We start from the raw sequence: 21,200 nt of genomic DNA, 5'->3' as shown, positions 1-21,200 counted from the left end.
CCAGGCTGGAGTGCAGTGGCATGATCTTGCCTCACTGCTACCTCCACCTCCTGGGCTCAAGCAATCCTGCCTCAGTCCCCCAAGTAGCTGGGACTAGAGGCATGTGCCACCATGCCTGGCTAATTTTTGTATGATTTTTTTGTAAAGATGAGGTTTCACCAGGTTGCCCAGGCTGATCTTGAACTCCTGAGCTCAAGAGATCCACTCGCAGTGGCTTCCAAAATTGCTGGATTACAGGCATGAGCCATCACATCCAGCTCAGTATTTTCCATAAACCTGTATTTATGAACACCATAAACATATTACCATAAACATGCATTTCTTTAAAATAGCCATTTTATATAGATTTAACAGGTGAAACATAATTGCTTAAAACAGCTTTTAAAAGGACTATTCTGCTATTCTTAAGGTAAAGAATAGCTTCTTACTCTAAATTCATTAGACTGTCAATTATAGCTCTAATTTGATTAATCATCTTGGAATCTGATTTTAAAATTTATTTTAAATGAATTTTCTTTGTAACAGAATTTAACATAATCTAGAAAATAGAAATCTCAGAGGCATCCTTGCACTCTGTTCTCAAACTTCTTGCCCTCTTTAATTCCAACAGCTTTTCCCTCTACTCCATGTACACGCTATTCTTTCCTTCTTCCCTTTCTTTATTCTTTTATTTATTAAACATTTACTGAATTTTTACTAAGTAGAGGGACATAAAGGATAGTTCCTGTCAAAAGAAAATCAAAACTCCTGGGAAGACATATGTAGACTGGATAATTATAAACACTGTGTTAAGTGTAACAATAAGAGATAAGCTGAGGGTTTTTCACTGGGAAGTGCTAAAGGGGTAGGTGCTGCCAATGTGAGAGAAGGGGAGGAGCTGGAAAAGGTAAGTTTCAGAGGAAGAGGAGTCGTCATCCAGGCAAAGAGCAGGATGAGGCCGGGCGCGGTGGCTCAAGCCTGTAATCCCTGCACTTTGGGAGGCCGAGACAGGCGGATCACGAGGTCAGGAGATCGAGACCATCCTGGCTAATATGGTGAAACCCCGTCTCTACTAAAAAATATAAAAAACTAGCCGGGCGAGGTGGCGGGCGCCTGTAGTCCCAGCTACTCGGGAGGCTGAGGCAGGAGAATGGCGTAAACCCGGGAGGCGGAGCTTGCAGTGAGCTGAGATCCGGCCACTGCACTCCAGCCTGGGCGACAGAGCAAGACTCCGTCTCAAAAAAAAAAAAAAAAAAAAAAAAAAAAGAGCAGGATGAAAGGCATTTCTAGCAGTGGGGAAGCATGAAGAAAGAGTAAGATTATGGGGAAATACAAATGGCACACTATTGCCAGATTTATTAAGTGTGAGGCAGGGAACAGGAAGAGCTGAAGCGACATAGATAGGCAGGAGCCAGATTACTGATGTCTTGACTGTTGTGACGACATACAAATAGTGATTAGAATCTTCTTGCTCAAAATTTATCTTCTAAATTCTTGTTATGGGCTTCTTGTTACAGACTTCAAGATCACAAAGTTCATTTCTATGGCTGAAACCTTTTTTTTTGGTGGGGGGGTGGGGGCCCAAAGTGACATTTGGGGAAAAATATTGCTGTTGTTAGATATATATCACTACATAGAATAATCATTTTGGGAAAAGAATAAAGAACAAATCTATCAAGAACTAGTCATTTGCATAACTGAAAATAATAGAAATACATAGCCTGGTCCTTTTTAAGCATGTCTACCTTTTTCCCATTTTAAAAAAACCTTATTTCAGTGCTTCACAAGACCTTTTGCAAGAGCCAGCAGTACCCCTATCACATTAATGTCCGTTGTGAAATGGGCATCTTGGTGAAGACTAGGTTAGTAGATGAACCAGAAACAAATGAAGTCTCCAATCTCAAAATGAAAACAGAAAATGGTGCTTGCTCCGGCAGCACATATACTAAAATGGGACTTAGAAGATTAGCATGGCCCATGCACAATGATGACATAAATTTGTGAAGAGTTCCATGTTTTTGGAAAAAACCAAAAACAAGAACAGAAAACATTTAAGCATTGCCTCAGCCCTAGTGGTAAACCTGTGGGATGCACTTTTAATCAGAAAAGTTACATCTACTTACATCTCGGGCTTTCACATAGAAGGCCTCTTGAAAAGCAGCTTCTAATGAGCCAATAAAAAATACAGGATGGCAATCACCATATCTATAGGAAAAATTGACTCTATTAATTAAAATACATTTCAAATTCACTTCAAATTTCACAAGTCTAATCAATGACTTTTAAGTAAATGCTGGGGCTAATGTCCAGTACATACTAAACATAAAACATTTCTTTAAAAGCTTGAAAATGAGCTTCATTCATTTTTAGAATTCTTCTTGGCCTATACCGACATACTAAATGCTGGAATTTTAAGTACACTTAGCAAATGAATTTAATAAGTGCTATAAAACCATGCCATTTATAAGAAGAAATTCTTGGTTACTCACTTTCATCTGATTTTCCCAGTTACATTAACTTTATTTTCCCACTTCAGTTCATTTATTCCAGAATTCCAATAGAGGGAAGAAACTTTCTTTTAAAAGTTTCCATATTATATTTCAACAGAAAATATCACTAAAACAATATCATTTACACCAAATTGAGGATTAAATATTAATTCTCTTTATATTTGAACACCTCAGCAGACTCTCAAATGCATATAAAACATTTTATATTTGACACTTAAGGAAGAAATGTAAAACAATTCCAAAAGAAAAAAATCAAAATAAAAAATTCACTTGGATTTAAAATGCTTAAAGTATTTTTAAATTTAATATTATGTTAAAGGACTTTCCATTTGACTGTCCTAAGATATACTAAAATCAGTATCCTATATCCTAGTCCTTTGGGAATATAATAAAATATTAAATTAGGATCCATTTATTGAACGTCCATAAAGATAGAGAAATAAGTTGAATCCATCTCTGAAGTGGTATAAATGGTTTACTAGTTATTTATGTGTTTCACCATTAGGACTACATAAATTAACAAGTATATCCTTTGAATACTTTAAGGAGAAATTTTAAACAATCTATAATTAAAATTGCCCAAGAAAAACCACAGTAGCATAAAACAGCATCAATTTTATATAGTTAATATCCTAACCCTACCTTGAAGAAAACTCTGCTGTAAATTGTAATAAGGCATCTCCTTCATTTTCTGCGTTTTCTGGCACTAAAAAACAAACAAAAGAAAAAACAAAAACAAAAAAAACAAAACAAATAGACACAAAAAACAAACATAACATCTAATCCCACATATAAGAAATATATTTAATCAATAAAGAGGAAATAAAATTAAATTTTAGCTTCTGTGATATATCTGAGGGGACAGTTTAACTCAACATATATTAGATCTCATCAAACCAGAATCAAAAAGAACCTTAAAATATTCCAAGCTCATAAATTTTGAAAAACCAGCTGACACAATCCTGCTAAGCATTTAAAATATGTGCCCAGTTGTCATTTAGGATTTCAATGTTTTCTTGAAATAGACATCTTGTGACTAAATTATATTAAATGGGTCTGATATTAAAGACTTCATTAATTGGGAAAATAACCAATTTTATGTAAACATCACATCTATTTCTGCCTACAGGAGTTCTCTAATTTCACAAAGTAAATAGGTCATTATTATTTTAGTGGTCATTCTGCATGTAGCATGTCTTGTTATTCTAGAGTACGCATCTTGTAAGTGGAAGCGAAACAGATGGCACATTTAGTTTACTTTTCTCCTTCCAAAGATGGGTACTGTTGAATAGAAGAGTAACATTACTACTCTTAAAACTGGTATCTCTAATAAGATGTGGGGAAACAAGTACCAGTCACAGAAAGTACACCTGTTTGTTAATCAGCCTCTAGGTTTAAAGAGAGACAGTCATAATTAATTATACATGTAAAACAAAAGTTACACTACCTTGCGTTTTTAATGAATTTTCCTAATGCACTGAGAATTTTTGAGTTTAATAAAATCAAAATTCAAAAGGCTCTGGTTTTAATGAAGAATGCTTACTCTCTATTATTTTATCTCCCCTTACTCTCTTTTATCTTATCTTACTGGAGGTCAGTAAGAGACGTTTAAGTTTAACGTTCTTCATAAGTTTGTGGACTAGAAGAAAGAATTCTATTGCTGGACCCAAAGAACTATTAATACTCACTCATTGGAGATTTTCTCAAGGCAGATGACGCCATGCCAAATACTTCTCCATCATCCACCCCAAATTCTGTAGCATCTTCAAAGTCATCTCCATCGCTATCACTAACCATATGAACATCGGTGCTTTGCTATTTAAGGAAAGTCCTGATTAGTTTCATATTGATTTTGGCATATCAAATTCTAAGAATAAGTTATATAGTAACAACAAGACATAAGCATTATAAAATTTTTATCAAATAAACTCATTTGCTAGAGTAAAGCTTACTATTTTTTCCTTGTAAGGCTTACATACTTTCTAAACTTTCTCTGATACCTGTAGACCGAAGGCTGGAGACTGAGGGAAAATGAAGAATGTTTACAAACTAAATAAAGACAGGGATTTTTGTCTGTTTCTTCCCCAGCATATAGTACACAATTAAGTGCAAAACAAATGAGAAAATGGGCACAACTGGAGAAGTCAGAGACAAAATAAGCTATTGAGTCTCTCAAAAAGTTCACACAAATTTATATTTGGTAGGTAGAAGCAATGGTAGCATTTTCAAACTTTCCACTTCCTTACTGCAGTGGTTCTCAGGTTTCTCTTCGTGAAATATGGTACACTATCCTCACATTGTTACGGATAACATGAAATACACTATATATGAAAGCTCTTTGTAAACTGAAGATGAGATGTAATAACAATGTTTTACCTATGAGTTGTAATAATAATGTTTTAATTCAGTAAAAATTATTGAGAATTTACTACCTGCTGAGCACTGATGATTATGCTCTGTTTATTTTGTTTTTAGCAACATCAATTGAAAAGGTATTAAAAACATCTGCTTCAAAGAACTAGGCTGTTATTCTCTAGGTTAGAATGTGATTCTGAAATACTGAGATGTAAAACTTTTGGACTGGGCTGTAAGTACTGCTGAATATTCATGCCTTGGGTAAGAAGAGGGTCCAAGCAAGATATCTGGCTACATGCTTGTCTGTCCTATGTTCAATAAATGAAGTCTATAAATACTACTTAGTAAATAAAATTTCTATCTTTTAAAATGTGGCACTATGTACTTAAGTTATAAAATGGGGAAAGTAATTGATACTTCAGTCTATGCAGAATAACCTAACATAACATAAATATTTTGCCAGAAGAGCATTAAGAGAAACAAAATCTAAGACTCATAATCAGCCTGGGCAACATTGCCAGACCTCATCTCTACAAAAAAAAAAAGGAGAAAAGTTGGGCATGATGGTGTGCACCTGTGGTCCTAGTTACTTGGGAGGCTGAGGCAGGAGGATCACTTGAGTCCACGAGGTCAAGGCTGCAATGAGCCTTGTTTGCATCACTGCACTCTAGCCTAAGTGACAGAATGAGACCCTGCCTCAAAAAAAAAAAAAAAAAGGACTCATAAAAATTTAGCTAGAGGGAATGTCAGAGGTCAGACAGTTGTTGAATCATAGATTTTAAAGCTGGAAGGATCTTAAAAGTCTGTTATCGGCAGTTTTCTAACTTATTTTCACAGGGTTACCTCCTTCCCCTAGGCCCAAACAGGCTATTACAATACATAAAAGTAGGACTACTCTGGTTGATACAGGGAGAGGTCAGTGGGGAGCTTAATGCTCTCGGAGTTGGCCTTTTCTTCCTTGTATCTGTTGACATCTGGGGTATTGCCAAAGGATCTCAGATCCTATGAAACACTTTTTAAAACTGCTAATCTAGTGATTCTAAGAGTTCCGAATGAGGAAGTCAAGATATTTCTCATTTGACTTAGTGTCAAATGTCAGCATTTCCTCCTCAGCATACCCAAGTATTAATGCAGAGAATCATAATTATAATATTTTCCCTCTCAACTTTAAGACAATCTTTCTAATGCTTTGAATAGACAAGATAATGAAGATACATTTGTTGGATGAATAAATAAATGGTCCTTCCCTTAAGCATTTACCTGCTATCTTTACTCTATTTCTCACAGAAACACTGGTTCTCCTCCCTTAATAGTTTGTTCATAGATCTAAGATCTCCTCCTGGTTTAAGCTAGTCAACAGCTTAAAAATCCACAATGCCGTCTCATTTTAGAGCAGTGAAGGAGCCTCCTCCACAAAACAACATATTTACTAGGACAACAGTGCTTGAGTTCCCTCTGTGTTTCAGGCAGTCAAATATATGAAGCATGAAGTTCCCTTTAAATTTGAGGCTTTAACAGGTAAAGGCTCAAGATTGATAAGATATACCACATGTTCTTTTACAGTGCCTAGTCAGGTTCACAGGCAACTGAAAAGAAACAAAGGACCAGTATGACAAATCTTCTTACATCCTCTATCCAGTAAGCTATCATCTCAGTCTTTTCTTAATCTTGCCTAGTACTCACCCCTTCCTTTGAGGCATCAGGTTAAGAACAAGGGGTGGGAGACACAGGGGAGAAAAAAGGGACTATTCTACATATACATCTTTCTATACTTACCCCTTTTACTTTACTGTCCCACATCTATCCTCTTTCTCCAAATCCCATTCAATAAATTAGCTCCTTCTATAACAACAGGACCTTGCTTCATACTAAGATAGTGATTTTAATATTCTCCATGTGTCTCCATTATTCATTTTCCCTTCACAAAGTATAGAATATCCAAACCTCTTAAAATCCCAGAAAACAAAATCCTGTAACTACAACATCTTCAAAGGGAGGTATCTAAAAAGCCAATTTTGTTGAAAAAAGTATATTTCAAATATGAATTATTGAAATATCTGTAAGAATGAACTATTTAATTATGTATAAGGAACTCCCAGTCTCTGCATATTTTCTTATCAGCCATCTAACAGGTTATAAAGAGCTTTTTCTAAAAAATAAGATAAACAAACTTTTTTTCATTAATGTTTGCTGATGAGAATAGATAATCTCTTGGTATCTGTCATGGCTTCCCTAAAATTCTTTAAATCCAGAAAAGGTACTTATTCATAATTTTAAAAACAGCTAAAAAATTAGTGATTATATTTTGGGCTGTTTATTGCATTCATTTATTACCTTTAACATTTAACAAACATTTACAAATCACTGTTAAGTGCTACACGGTTTGGCCCTGTGTGAAAGATACAGTATATCCTCTCTCAAGGAGCATCATATATTATAAACAGAGTGATTAGTGCTATGACATGTAAATTAAGAAGAGAAGACCTAAATCATAGGCGGCAGGAATCAGGAAAAACTTCCTGGAGGAGATGATAACTAAACTGTTTAAGGCAAAAATTTAGAACTCATAACTGGCATTAAAGCAAGCTTATAATTGAAATAGATGTTCCTGTCAGCAACATTCACCAACTACCTATTATGTCAAGGCACTATGTTAAAAACTAGCACAGCCAGGAGTGGTGGCTCATGCCTGTAATCCCAGCACTTTCAGAGCCGAGGCAGGCAAATCACTTAAGGTCAGGAGTTCGAGACCAGCCTGGCAAACGTGGTGCCCTATCTCTACTAAAAACACAAAAATTAGCCTGCTGCGGTGGCAGATGCCTGTAATCCCAGTTACTTGGGGGGATGACGCAGGAGAATCGCTTGAACGTGGGAGGTGGAAGTTTCAGTACGTGCCACTACATCCAGCTAATTTTTATATATTTTGTATAGACAGGGTCTCACTACTTGCCCAGGCTGAATGTAAACTTATTTTAAACTATTTTTCAGGCAATTCATGTATCTCTAATTCTTTGGGGTCAGTTACTAGAGTTTATTGTGTTCCTTTGGTGGTATCATCTTTCCCAAATTCCTTATGATCCTTGTATTCTTGCAAAGGTATGTGTGCATTTGATGAAAAAGTTACCTCTTCCTGACTTTATGAGCTGCCATCAGTAAGGACAGACCTTCACCTGTGGGTGTGGAGAGAGGGTAGGGAAGGAAAGAGGCACTCTGGGGCATGGCACTGGGTCTAAGGGCACAAGATACCAAGTGTGGTGTGTGCGGTGACTTGAGGTCTAGGGGGGACACTGAGTCTTGTCAGCTCAGACAGTTAAGAGTCTGTGACATTGGCACCTGTGTGATCTTTGATGGCAAAAGTTGTGGGAGGTCTGCAGAGGCTGCAAGGGCTACTGGAGTCCTCTGCTGTGCCTCTGTGTCCAGCAACAAAGGGCCATGGCTAGCAACAATGAAGGCCAGAGCCAGTGAAATGCACATCCTCTGGTGGAGGCTGGCTGCAGACATGCCTCTGGCAGCAGATCCAGATGTAGGCTCATGCACTGGGGTCAGTGCTGGAGACAGAAACAGGAGATGGGGAAGACTGTAAGAGCACACGTGGGATGGTCAGGGCTGGAAGCTTGCTTATGCTAAATTGCAGGGGCCAGCTAGGGTTTGGTGACAGGAATTAGACTATCTGTGCATATGTGGGCAGCTGCAGGGCCATCTGTGATTGCAAGCACCGTGGTAGGGGCAGGAGCCAAGGGCAGGATCAGCTACTTATACACATAAAACTGTGGCAGCCAGGGCTGACAGCATGCAGTAGCCTAGCTGCTGGGGTAAGCCTCAGGTACATGTAGTGGTGGGTGTGAAGCCTGTGATGAGTGGTCACAGAGCTGTTTTCAGGCACACATGCAGTAGCTGTGCTGTGTCCCCGGGCCAAAGAACCCATGGAGGCAGCAGCTGGGGTGGCTCTGGGACAGAGGGATTTCAGGTGCTTAGGAACCTGAAAAATATGAACTCTGCTGAGGAGGGATTCTAGACCCAAGCAGGAGCAGCTCAGGTGACTCCAGGTAGACGGGAGGGAGAGGAGTGGTAGGTCACACACCCAGAGACTGTCAAGGCTGCTGGGCTGGGTTCCCAGGCCAGAACAACTACAGCGGTAGCAGTCTTGCAGCTCTGGGTCTTTGCCCATTTTTTAACTGGGTTGTTATATTACTTAGTTTTAGGAGTTCTCTATATTTTATAGACTTTGATCCCATATCAGATGTATGATTTGCAAATACTTTCTCCTATTCTATGGGTTGCCTTTTTAACCCCATTGCTAGTATTTTTTGATGCACAAAACTTTTTAATTTTCACAAAGTCCAATTTCTCTATTTTTTCTTTTGTTACCTGTGCCATTAGTGTCATACCCAAGACATCATTGCCAAATCCAATGTCACAAAACTTTTGCCCTATGTTTTCTTTTAACAGTTGTATTGTTTTAGATCTTACAGTTAAGTCTTTCATGTATTTTGAGTTTATTTTTGCATATGATATTAGGTAAGGGTTCAACTTCATTCTTTTGCATGTGGATATCTAGTTTTCCCAGTACCATTTGTTGAAAAAACTACCCTTTCTCCACTGAATGGGATTAGTGCCCTTGTCAAAAACCATTTTATCATAAAATGCTGGTGTGCTGAGGCTCTCTATTATATTCCATTGGTCTATATGTTAGTCTTTATACTAGCACTGCACTGTTTCGATTACTATATCTTTTTACTAAACACTGAAATCAGGAAGAGTGAGTCCTCCAGCTTTGTTCTCTTTCAGGACTGTTTTTGGCTACTCAAGGTCCCTTGAAATTCCATATGAATTTTGGGATAAGTTTTTCTATTTCTGCAAAAAAACCGTCATTGGAATTTTGATAGGGATTTCTGTAGACTGCTTTGGGCACTATGGACATTTGAACAATATTAAGCCTTCCAACCCATATACATGAAATGTGTTTCCATTTATTTATATCTTCTTTAATTTTTCAGCAATGTTTGGTAGCTTTCATAGTACAAGTCTTCCACTTCTTTTATTCGTTAATTCCTAAGTATTATTCTGTTTGATGCTGTTGTCATTGGAATTGTTTTTCTAATTTTCTATTCAACTTGTTGACTGTTGGTTTATAGAAAGGCAAGTGATTTTTGTGTGTTGACTTTGTATCCTGGTATTTTGCTGAATTCATTTTTTAGTTCCAATAGTTTTTTAAAAAATGTAATCTTTGGAGTTGTCTACATATAAAATCATATCATCTGTGAACAGAGATTATTTTAATTCTTCCTTTTTTTCTTTTTATTTTTCTTGCCTAATTGCCCTGGCCAGAACTTCCAGTACTATGTCAAATAGAAGTGGTGAAAGGGGTCATTCTGGGCAGGGTGCGGTGGCTCATGCCTGTAGTCCCAGCACTTTGGGAGGCCGAGGCAGGTGGATCACCTGAGGTCAGGAGTTCGAGACCAGCCTGACCAATATGGTGAAACCCCGTCTGTACTGAAATTACAAAAATTAGCTGGGTGTGATGGTGTACTCCTGTAGTCCCAGCTACTTGGGAGGCTGAGGCAGGAGAATGATTCGAACCCAGGAGGTGGAGGTTGCAGTGAGCCGAGATTGCGCCACTGCACTCCAGCCTGGGCAACAGAGCGAGACTCTGTCTCAAAAAAAAGAGAAAGGGGTCATTCTTATCTTGTTCCTGATTTTAGAGGAAAAGTTTTTCAGTCTTTCAATCTTGACTATGATGTTTGCTGTGAGTTTTTCACATATGTGTTTTATTACGTTGAAGTAGTTTTCTTCTATTCTTAGTTTTACCATGAAAGGGTGTTGAATGTTGTCAAATGCAGATGATGACATGTTTTTTTCCTTCATTCTGTTAATGTGCTGTATTACATTGAGGATTCCATTATCTCTTGCTTGTACTAGTACAACAGACTCATACCTGATTTCTCTGTCTTCTGTCTTGTTTCCCTTAAATCTAGCCTGTGCACAGTAGAGTACTCTTCATTAAAATGTGTATTTGTGGGGAGATATCACTCCCCACTTAAAAGTCTTTTACTGCTGGCCAGGTGCGGTGGCTCATGTCTGCAATCCCAGCACTTTGGAAGGCTGTGGCAGGTGGATCACTTGAGGTCAGGAGTTACCAGCCTGGCCAACATGGGGAAACCCCGTCTACTAAAAAATACAAAAATTTCACCAGTCATGGTGATAATCCCAGTTACTCGGGAGGCTGAGGCATGAGAACAGCCTGCACCCGAGAGGTGGAGGTTGCAGTGAGCTGAGATTGCACCACTGCACTCCAGTCTGGGCAACAGAGTGAGACTCCATCTCAGGAAAAAACAAAAAGTCTTTTACTGCTTTCTACAGTTCAAGTTCTCAATGTGTCATATAAGACTTACTCACTTTCACCTCATCTCTTATCTTCCTTCCCCCCCCACTTTCTTCTGCACTAACAGCAACCCTACCTACACTTATATCTTCTAATTTGCTACGTCAAATCATGCTTTTTTTCTCTGAATGGAATGAATGGAATATGATTCCTTTGATTCTTTATTTGGCTGTGACTCATTCTTTATAATCCAATTTGGATGTCACCTCCTCTAGTCTTTTTTTCTTTTATTTTCTTTATTTAAAAAAAAATTCATTTACAAATAACTACTCTGTGTCTGTTACATGCCAGGCACTATGCTAGGTGTTAGAGCTACAGAGGGGAGAAAGGCAAACAAGGTTCTTGCCTGCAAACATTCTTGAAAGTTACAACCCACCCCCATTATCTATACTTCTCTAGCATCTCATGTTTGCCTCAATTTTCTCATTAATCATATAACACAAAATTATCAATTTATATTCATCTGACTAGTACATAGTGAGCATTCAATAAATGTTTCTTTAACCATAGTTATAAACTAATGCTTTTAACATTACATTAAAACTTTCTTTGTTGTTAAGTTTTTGGACTGCCTCTCCTTCTCCATTGTCAACTGAGAACTGAACAATTCCCAAGGAGGCAGGGTCAACAAGGCTCCCACACTGTCTCACCCAAGCAACTGAGGATAAATTGCCTAGCTAGGTATCCAGAAATATGGGAAAATCATTAAACGGAGGCTCAGGAACAAGGGGAGGATGAGAAAAAAAAAAAAAATTAAATGATCATAAAGAAACTGTGTCTGTAGGGCCAGAGATATGATGTAAGAATCAAAATTATCCCAGCTAAAGGACATACAACTACAATCCATAAAATCTAAAACTTGAATGTAACTGCTGGTCTCAAATATTTCCTTCCTAACTCAAAGTTTAAGAAAGTCAATAGCAAAATGATTATTGTTGGCTAGGTGCGGTGACTCACACCTATAAACCCAGCACTTTGAGAGGCCAAGGAGGGCAAATCACTTGAGGTAAGGAGCTCAAAACCAGTTTGGCCAACATGGCAAAACCCCGTCTCTACTCAAAATGCAAAAATTAGCTGGGCATGGTGGCACATGTCTGTAGTCCCAGCTACTTGGGAGGCTGAGGCACGATAATTGCTTGAACCCGTGGGGAGGAGGCTGCAGTGAGCTAAGATTGTGCCACTGCACTTTAGCCTGGGCAACAGAGCAAGACTGTCTCAAAAAAAAAAAAAAAAAAAAAAGATGATTGTCTTAAAACACACAAAGTCATGTAGGAGAAGAGTAGAATCGGAAAAGCAGCAGAATCACTGGGTAGAAGGTACAATTACACGTATTTCAACTTAAAGACAACAGAAAAAGCTGCTCAAAAATGAAACTTATAGGTTATTATAGGAGGGCAGAACTCCTAATAATAAGATATTATTACTCAGTAATAATAAGATATTACTGAGGTTGTGACTGTTTTAGTTTGGCAAAGCCTCCCAATCCCACACTACCATTTTCTCAAAATAACCTAAATAGTGTGCTAGCCTTACAAACACTGCTCTTCATTATATGGAACTGGCTTCTCTCTGCTGATGGGACCACCCAAATAACACATATAATGGTGAGGGTGAGAGAAGGAAATAAATGAAGTGAAAGTTACCTGTCACCTCTCAGATAGGACACAAAATAATTAAAAATTTTGGTTGGGGCTAGTTAGCCACCTTTTAATGTTAGTGGATTTATCCATTAAAGAGTGGAAGTATGACCTACTCTGGCCATTAAAAACAGACTCAAGCACTTTAAAGAAATATCTCATTAAATTATGTCCAGCAATTTCGGCCAAGCAGTGAAACTCAATATTATCTTTCTTTCACAAGGGCTAGTGAGATAAAGTGCTTTAAAAAAAAAAAAAAAAAAAAAGTTTGGTCTCTTGAAAAGTAATAAACATTTTTGCAGACCAAGTACAGTATGGTATAATATAGCACAGTCATATTATTAGCAGGGGAAAAAGTTTCCTTCTCTGTGGTTTTCTAAAAAATGTTAAAAACCAGAGTGGCAAAGTATAATTTTCACAGGATGATTATAGACTACAACCTCAATTATGTAGCTCCATTTCTCTTTCACATGTTTAAGTACATATTCAAAGGATTGCTGAAGAAGTCCTGTGGTCGCTTCCATAATGGGTGTCCAAAATATATAGGCAGTTTAAATAAAAATGAGCAACCACTTTTGTATAGAATGTAAATGGAAATTTTTTTTTATTGTACTAGCCTAAGCTTTTAAATACTTGAATTGTGCTCTAATTTAAAAAATTCTAGTTTAAGGCCAGGCATGGTGGCTCAAACTTGTAATCCCAGCACTTTGGAGGGCTAAGAAGGGTGGATCGTTTGAGGTCAGGAGTTCAAGACCAGCCTCGCCAACATGGTGAAACTCTGTCTCTATTAAAAATACAAAAAAAGAGCCGGGTGTGGTGGCACATGTCTGTAATCCCAGCTACTCGGGAGGCTGAGGCACAAGAATCACTCGAACCCAGGAGGCAGAGGTTGTAGTGAGCCGAGATTGTGCGCACTGCACTCAGCTGGGTGATAGGTGAGACCCTGTCTCAAAAAAAAAAAAAAAAAAAAAAAAATATATATATATATATATATATATATATATAGTTTAAATAAAGCTCATCGTGTGCTATTTAGTTATGGCCTCCATTGTATACACTTTTAAAGTCTTGGTGATGACTTTTCCTAGCACATAGTAAGAGCTCAATAAGTATTTCTTAAATGAGTAAGTTAAAACATCCATGCCCTCTTTCCCATTTCCTTATAACCATGGGTCAGAGTTGAGCATGAAAGTGCTGTTTGTAGCCATGGAACAGAATTTAGGTATTTCCTCATAATATTCTTTAGGCTCGGGCTGGGCGCGGTAACTCATGCCTGTAATCCTACCACTTTGGAAGGCCGAGGGGGGGTGGATCATGAAGTTAGGAGTTCGAGACTAACCTGGCCAATATAGTGAAACCTCGTCTCTATTAAAAATACAAAAATTAGCCGAGTGTGGTGGCAGGCACCTGTAGTCCCAGCTACTTGGTAGGCTGAGGCAGGAGAATCGCTTGAACCTGGGAGGTGGAGGTTGCGGTGAGCTGAGATCGCGCCATTGCACTCCAACCTGGGCAACAAGAGTAAAACTCCAGTCTCAAAAAAAAAAATAAAAAAGTATATATATATATATATATTCTTTAGGCTCACATAGACCCAAATAGGTACAACACACACACAAACATGTTCAATCTCATCTGCCCCTTCTCTATGTTTCTTTAGGACACTTGTGTGCAACACTATCACTGCATTTTTTATATTATGCCATCACTATTATTATTATCTTTTTATTATTATTTTTTGAGATGGAGTTTCACTCATTGCTCAGGCTGGAATGCAATGGCACAGTCTCAGCTCACTACAACCTCCACCTCCTGCGTTCAAACGATTCTTCTGCCTCAGCTTCCTGTGTAGCTGGGATTACAGGCATGTACCACCACGCCTGGCTAATTTTGTATTTTTAGTAGAGATGGAATTTCTCCACGTTGGTCAGGCTGGTCTTGAACTCCTGACCTCAGGTGATCCACTCACCTTGGCATCTCAAAGTGCTGGGATTACAGGCGTGAGTCACTGCACCCGGCTACTGTTATTTTATTATCTATCACCCTTGACTCTGAGCACTTTGGTATAGGTACAGTGTTACTCATTTTGTTCTCTAAAATATGAAGCACAGTGTCTGTCTCATAGTAAGTGCTCCAACCCAATGAGTTAAAGGACTTTCAGGGTCAATCCTCATGAATCTACTCAACTACACAGTCAACAGCAAAAAAAGTTTCTTTTTTCTTTTTTGAGATGCATTCTCATGCTGTTGCCCAGGCTGGAGTGCAGTGGCGCAATCTCGGCTCACTGCAACCTCTGCCTCCTGGGTTCAAGCAATTCTCATGCCTCAGCCTCCCAAGTAGCTGGGATTACAGGTGTCCGCCACCACACCTGGCTAATTTTTGTATTTTTAGTAGAGACGGGATTTCACTGTGTTGGCCAGGCTGGTCTCGAACTCCTGGCCTCATGTGCTCTGCCTGCCTCAGCCATCCAAAGTGCTGGGATTACAGGCGTGAGTGACTGTGCCCAGACTAGAAAGTTCTTTGTTAGCCTGACAGTTGTAAGTAAAAATCATTTCAACCAATCCACCTGAATTCTGTCTATTGAAACATAAAACTAACAGAGAAAGAAGGAGCACATTAGTAATAACCTTGCATGGACAGTTTCTGCCTTCAAGAATTTACCAAGATATAATTAATGCTATATTAACTTTATCTATTCATTGCTCTGATAGATAAAAAAGAAAGGGAAATGGGCAGGTAGGTGGGGGATGGGCCTTCTGTTCAATGAAAAGCTGGCAAACAGGCTTACTTCTTCTGACTGTTCCCGGGTCTGTGCAGGTGAAGATCTTCTTCCCACTGTAAGTCGATGGCAGGGGTAAGAGAGCCCTGATTCAGCAAGACACATCTGCAAAAAGTAGAATCCATCATTTGTAAACAAAACACGGCCATGTTTCACAAAAGGATTTTACCTTTCAGGTATTTTCTATTATTGCTGAAGCTAGATTAGAACGTTAACTCTAGTATCCTGGGTATTGCATTACCAGGAAGGCTTTGAAAATTTGAAATTCTTCCACACATGAGATGTTATGGTAGCCAAGGCTAATTTTCATTAGATGATAGATTGAGGCTCCAGGATCCCTCACTGCCTCAATGTGCATCTGCTACTTTTCTGATTAGCAGAATAATACCTCAGTTTCCTAACTCTGAGGGCAGTAAGGATAGAAATATAAAATTGTAGGTGAGATACAGAATTTAACATTTCCCTAAGATACATATACCAAAAATATATAAAAACCTAAGTTTAGGTTTTACCCTAAAGGAAGCTGCCTTATATTTGAGTAGTTACAAAAGTTCTCCTATTACAGGTGCTTCATTTTCAATACTTCATTTTCAATACACTGTTTAAACAGATTAGCCTTAAATAACCTGAATCAATGATGCTTCAGGTTCTCAGAGAGTTTACTTGTCAAAACTGGTTAATAAAGAAGACAATGATAAGACATTGTCTTATCCTAGAGGTATAATCTCACAATTGCAAGTATTAAAAGTCCTTGTAAACCTGCCTTTAAAAGATTCTTTGAAAAATGTCTTGGGAAGATGATGAATATACATATATAGGACAAATGAAACCAAACCAAAACAAAAAAATAAGCAAATGAAAAAATTACAACTGTCCTTAATGACACCTAGATAGGGGTAGTATTTGATTATTACTTTCTCCACAGTGTAGGGATAATAAGGTTGAGTTTCTGGGTAAAGCAGTGAGAAAATGCCTAGCACACAGTAGTGGCTCAACAAACATTACTTTTTACTAGTCTGTAGAGAATACCTGTGGCTTGAAATAAAATGTCCAGTGAGAAGGATGGACTCTAGAAAACATGACTTTAGCAGAAACACCTTCCTCACCTACACTGTTCCATGAGAGAAGCCCACTGTCATCTTGTATTTTGGGGTCTTTCTAAGTTAGCCTGTTCCTTAATTAACACAAGAATAGTTATCTTATTCAATTCAATTATTTAGTCTTTACAATGTCAACCAAAAAGAAAAAAAAAAGTGACCCTAGTGGTGATGATGATGCTTATACATAAAAAATGCCTATAGAATTTGAATAAATATCATGAAATGTGAGGGTAGATACAAAAGCAGTATTTGTAAATTAACATTATATAATATTAACATTATTTTAAGTATATGTGTCCAATTAAATAATTTGACAATTGGTTGGGCGCAGTGGCTCAAGCCTGTAATCCCAGCACTTGGGAGGCCGAGACGGCGGATCCACGAGGTCAGGAGATCGGAGACCATCCTGGCTAACACAGTGAAACCCGTCTCTACTAAAAAATACAAAAAAACTAGCCGGGCCAAGGTGGCCAGGTGCTTGCTAGCTCCCAAGCTACTCGGGAGGCTGAGGCAGGAGAATGGCGTAAACCGGGGAGGCAGAGCTTGCAGTAGCTGAGGATCCGGCCCACTGCACTCCAGCCTGGGCCGGACAGAGCCGAGACTCCGTCTTTTTTTTTTAAAAAAAAAAAAAAAAAAAATTGATAATTATACTCTCAACACAAAAAGTTTATGCATTTAAATTATCCAAAGAAAACCTTTTTTTTCACAAAAATCATAATTATTTTACAGTATTTATATTTTTAAGCACCACATCTTAAGGAAAAGTAGCTGTAGTAGGCAAGAATTTAATTGTTCTTGTCAGCTGTTAATGATTGAAATATAAGGATGGTAAATCATTTTTTGACAAGATATGAAGAAAAATGACCAAAATTAAATAAATTTGCTCTGTTAAAAAGTAACCCATGGACAGGCAGGCACTTAACAAATTCTTGTTGACTGCTAAAGGAACTTTTCTATTTAATAACAGGAGACAGCTAAGTGTAGAATGGACTTTTAAACTCAGAGTGTCCTGAGTTCAAATTCACTTCTACTATTCACTCAAATCAATATTTTACATCTCAAAACTAAGTTTCCTGGCTGGGCGTGGTGGCTCATGCCTGTAATTCCAGCACTTTGCAAGGCCAAGTCAGGAGGATAGCTTGAGCTCAGGAGTTCAAGACCAGCTTGGGCAACATAGTGAGATCTTGTCTTTAAAAACATAAACAAAAGATTAGCTGGGTACTGGGGTGCACACCTGTAGTCCCTGCTACTTGGGTTGCTGAGGCAGGAGGATCACTTGAGCCCAGGTGGTCAAGGCTGCAGTGATCCATGATCACGCCACTGTACTCCAGTCTGGGTCACAGAGTGAGACCCTGTCTCCAAAAACAGAAAAAACAATTAGCTGGGCATGGTGGCACACACCCATAGTCCAGCTACTAGGGAGGCTGAGATGGGAGGACTGCCTGAGCCTAGGAGATCAAGGCTGCAGGGAGCTGAGATCATGCCACTGCATTCTAGCCTAGGTGACAGAGCAAGAACCTGTCTTTAAAAAAAAAAAAAAGGCTAAGTTTTTTGTTCTATAAAATTAACATGACCTTTCCTAACAGGCTTTCTGTGAGGATGGCTTAAATGAGAATACACTTGCTACATAGTAGATATTCCATCAGTGAGTGAATACTCAAAGTCCACTTGAAGTTTTTTCTTTTCTTCTTACAGACAGTATTTAGTGTTAAGAACATACTGTGCTGGGCACAATGGCTCACGTGCTGGGCACGGTGGCTCACGCCTGTAATCCCAGCACTTTGGAAGGCTGAGGACAGCGGATTACCTGAAGTCAAGAATTCGAGACCAGGCTGATGAACATGGTGAAACCCCATTTCTACTAAATAAAAAAATTAGCTGGGCGTGGTGGTTCATGCCTGTAATTCCAGCTACTTGGGAGGCTGACGCAGGAGAATTGCTTGAACCCAGGAGGCGGAGGTTGCAGTGAGCTGAGATTGGGTCACTGCACTCCAACCTGGGGAACAAGAGCGAAACTCCGTCTCAAAAAAAAAGGAACACACCAACTATGTGATTCTCAAAGTACGTACTATAGGCACAGGGTTCTTGAGATTCTTTCAGGAGTTCCATTAGGTCAAAATTATTTCATAATAGGCCGGGCGCGGTGGCTCAAGCNAAAAAAAATTATTTCATAATAATACTTAAATGGCATTAGGCTTTTTCACTGTGTTTTATTTATTTATTTTCTTGAGAGGGAATCTCGCTCTGTCACCCAGGCTGGAGTGCGGTGGTACGACCTTGGCTCACTGCAACCTCTACCTCCCAGGTTCAAGTGATTCTCCTGCTTCAGTCTCCAAAGCAGCTGGGATTACAGGTGCGTGCCACCATACCTGGCTAATTTTTGTATCTTTGTAGAGATGGGGTTTTAACACGTTGGCCAGGCTGGTCTTGAACTCCTGACCTCAGGTGAACTGCCCGTCTCAGCCTCCCAAAGTGCTGGGATTACAGGTGTGAGCCACCATGGCTGGCCGCACTGTGTTTTTATACTGATATTAAAAAAAGCAACGGTGGGCAAATCTGCTGATACTTCAGCACAAATTAAGGTAGTAGCACCAAACTGTTAAAAATCTCCAGTTCCATGTACTCTCTGTAAAATGGCAGTTTCATTTAAGAATGTCCCTGTTAGATCAGTAAAAATTGTTACTTTTAATTAAATTTTGACTCGTAATACATGTCTTTTAATATTCTATGTGACAAATGGGAAGTATGTATAAAGCACTTGTACAAGCATACCAAAGCACAACGGATGGCTTGAAGAAAAAGCACTTGTGTTTGAGTTATATGCTGAATCAGCCACTTTTTTTCCATGAAACACCATTACTACTTAAACAAATGATGGGCAGACAAACTGGTTATTTGGATTTGGTATTTGGGTAAGCATCCCTTACTCAAAATGCTTGGGACCAGAGGTGTTTCAGACTTAGAACTGTTTTGGATTTTGGAATATTTGCATCATACATACCTAACAGTTGAGCACTCTGAATCTAAAAATCCAAATCTGAAATGCTCCAATGAGCATTTCCTTTCAACATGATGTTGCTGCTTAAAAAGTTACAGATTTCCAGATTATGGGTACTCAACCTGTGATTGAGTATCCCTAATTGCTGAATATTTTCTCCAAAATGAATGAAGTGAGACTACCACTTCAAGGAACAGGTTTGACGGTATTAATTGCGAATGACAAAATTTGAGTTTCCACACAAAATTCAGAGTTTTAAAACTATCAGCCATCATGAGCTTGACAGCTTCTCAATACTTAAAGCCTTTGTGATGAGCTCAGTAGTTATATTAATAGATGTGATTTTTTATATCATATAATGTGTCAACATTTGGAAAATCTGCGTAACTCACAAGACCAATATTCTCCAAATGAACAGTGATTGCATAATGTTATAAAATTATCTATGGATAAAGGTTTAATTCAAAGTGTGAGGCATACCAATGTATCTCACTATGACAAAGTATTAATACAAAAAGTATACTGATAGGGTTTCAGATTCTACAATGAAAGTAACATTTAGCTCTACATGAGAAAGCTCCATGCCACACATACACACACACACACAAATTAAAATAAAAGAAATAAAACTAACCTTTAGGAAACTACCACTTCTCGAGTTCTAGTTTAGTATCAAAGAATAATAGCTATAATTATTTGAAAAGACTATTAAAATACTCCTCCCTTTTCCAACTACAGATCTGTATGAGATCAGATTTTCTTCATATCTTCAACCAAAAAAAATTCATTACAACAGGTTAAGTGCAGAAGAAGGAAGACACAAAAATCCAGTTGTCTTTTATTTAGACAGACATTGAAGAGATTTGTAAAAGTATAAAAACAATGTCACTTTACTTACTGAATTCTTAGAAAATATAATTACTTTGTGTAAAATTCTATTTATATTAACATGTAATTCACTTGTTATCTTAAACATTTTCTTCAATATTAATTTTTAGAATGGTAAATGTCAATGAATATAATCTATATAAACAAAAGCTCTCTGGGGTCTTTGATGATTTCTTTACAAGTGAAAAAGGATCCTGAGACCAAAAAGCTGAGAACTGCTTAACTATGTAACGTGTACATGTGCAACTAATTTTCATGAATAATGATGACTATTATTTGAAACAACTGAGAAGACAAAAAAGCTCTTTCGTGAAATCTTAGAATCTTTTTGATGTTTCTTCTTTACATAATAAACAAAGCATAAAATATTTTCCTTGTATTATTCTTTATGTTATTCTTCATACGAAAATAAAATACTAGGACAATATGCAAAGGAAAACTCCTGTAAACCACCATGACTGATCACTGGCTATGTCTAACAAGTTGTTAGTAAAACACAGTATTATCATTTTAAGCTTGGTCCTCAGAGCATTTAAGGCCATTCCTTTTTTTTTTTTTTTTTTTTTTTTTTTTTT

The 21,200-nt window shown here is 38.0% G+C and overlaps 1 protein-coding gene across 1 annotated transcript in view; it reads right to left on the bottom strand.

Moving 5' to 3' along the window:
• FAF1 (Fas associated factor 1) overlaps positions 1 to 21,200 on the bottom strand; it is a 222,464-nt gene that overhangs the window by 141,803 nt on the left and 59,461 nt on the right. The window contains exons 3-6 of the mRNA XM_017873517.1: positions 15,649 to 15,744; positions 4,178 to 4,304; positions 3,132 to 3,195; positions 2,103 to 2,184 (exon numbers count right to left, since the gene is read on the bottom strand). Of these exons, the coding sequence (XP_017729006.1) occupies positions 2,103 to 2,184; positions 3,132 to 3,195; positions 4,178 to 4,304; positions 15,649 to 15,744 (369 nt within the window). The remainder of the gene's footprint in view (positions 1 to 2,102; positions 2,185 to 3,131; positions 3,196 to 4,177; positions 4,305 to 15,648; positions 15,745 to 21,200) is intronic.

Source organism: Rhinopithecus bieti, unplaced genomic scaffold, assembly GCF_001698545.2.
Source record: "Rhinopithecus bieti isolate Rb0 unplaced genomic scaffold, ASM169854v2 scaffold_6946, whole genome shotgun sequence".
Taxonomy (NCBI): Eukaryota; Metazoa; Chordata; class Mammalia; order Primates; family Cercopithecidae; genus Rhinopithecus; species Rhinopithecus bieti.
Note: the sequence above shows the minus strand (reverse complement) of the source record. Positions and strands in the feature narration are given on the sequence as shown.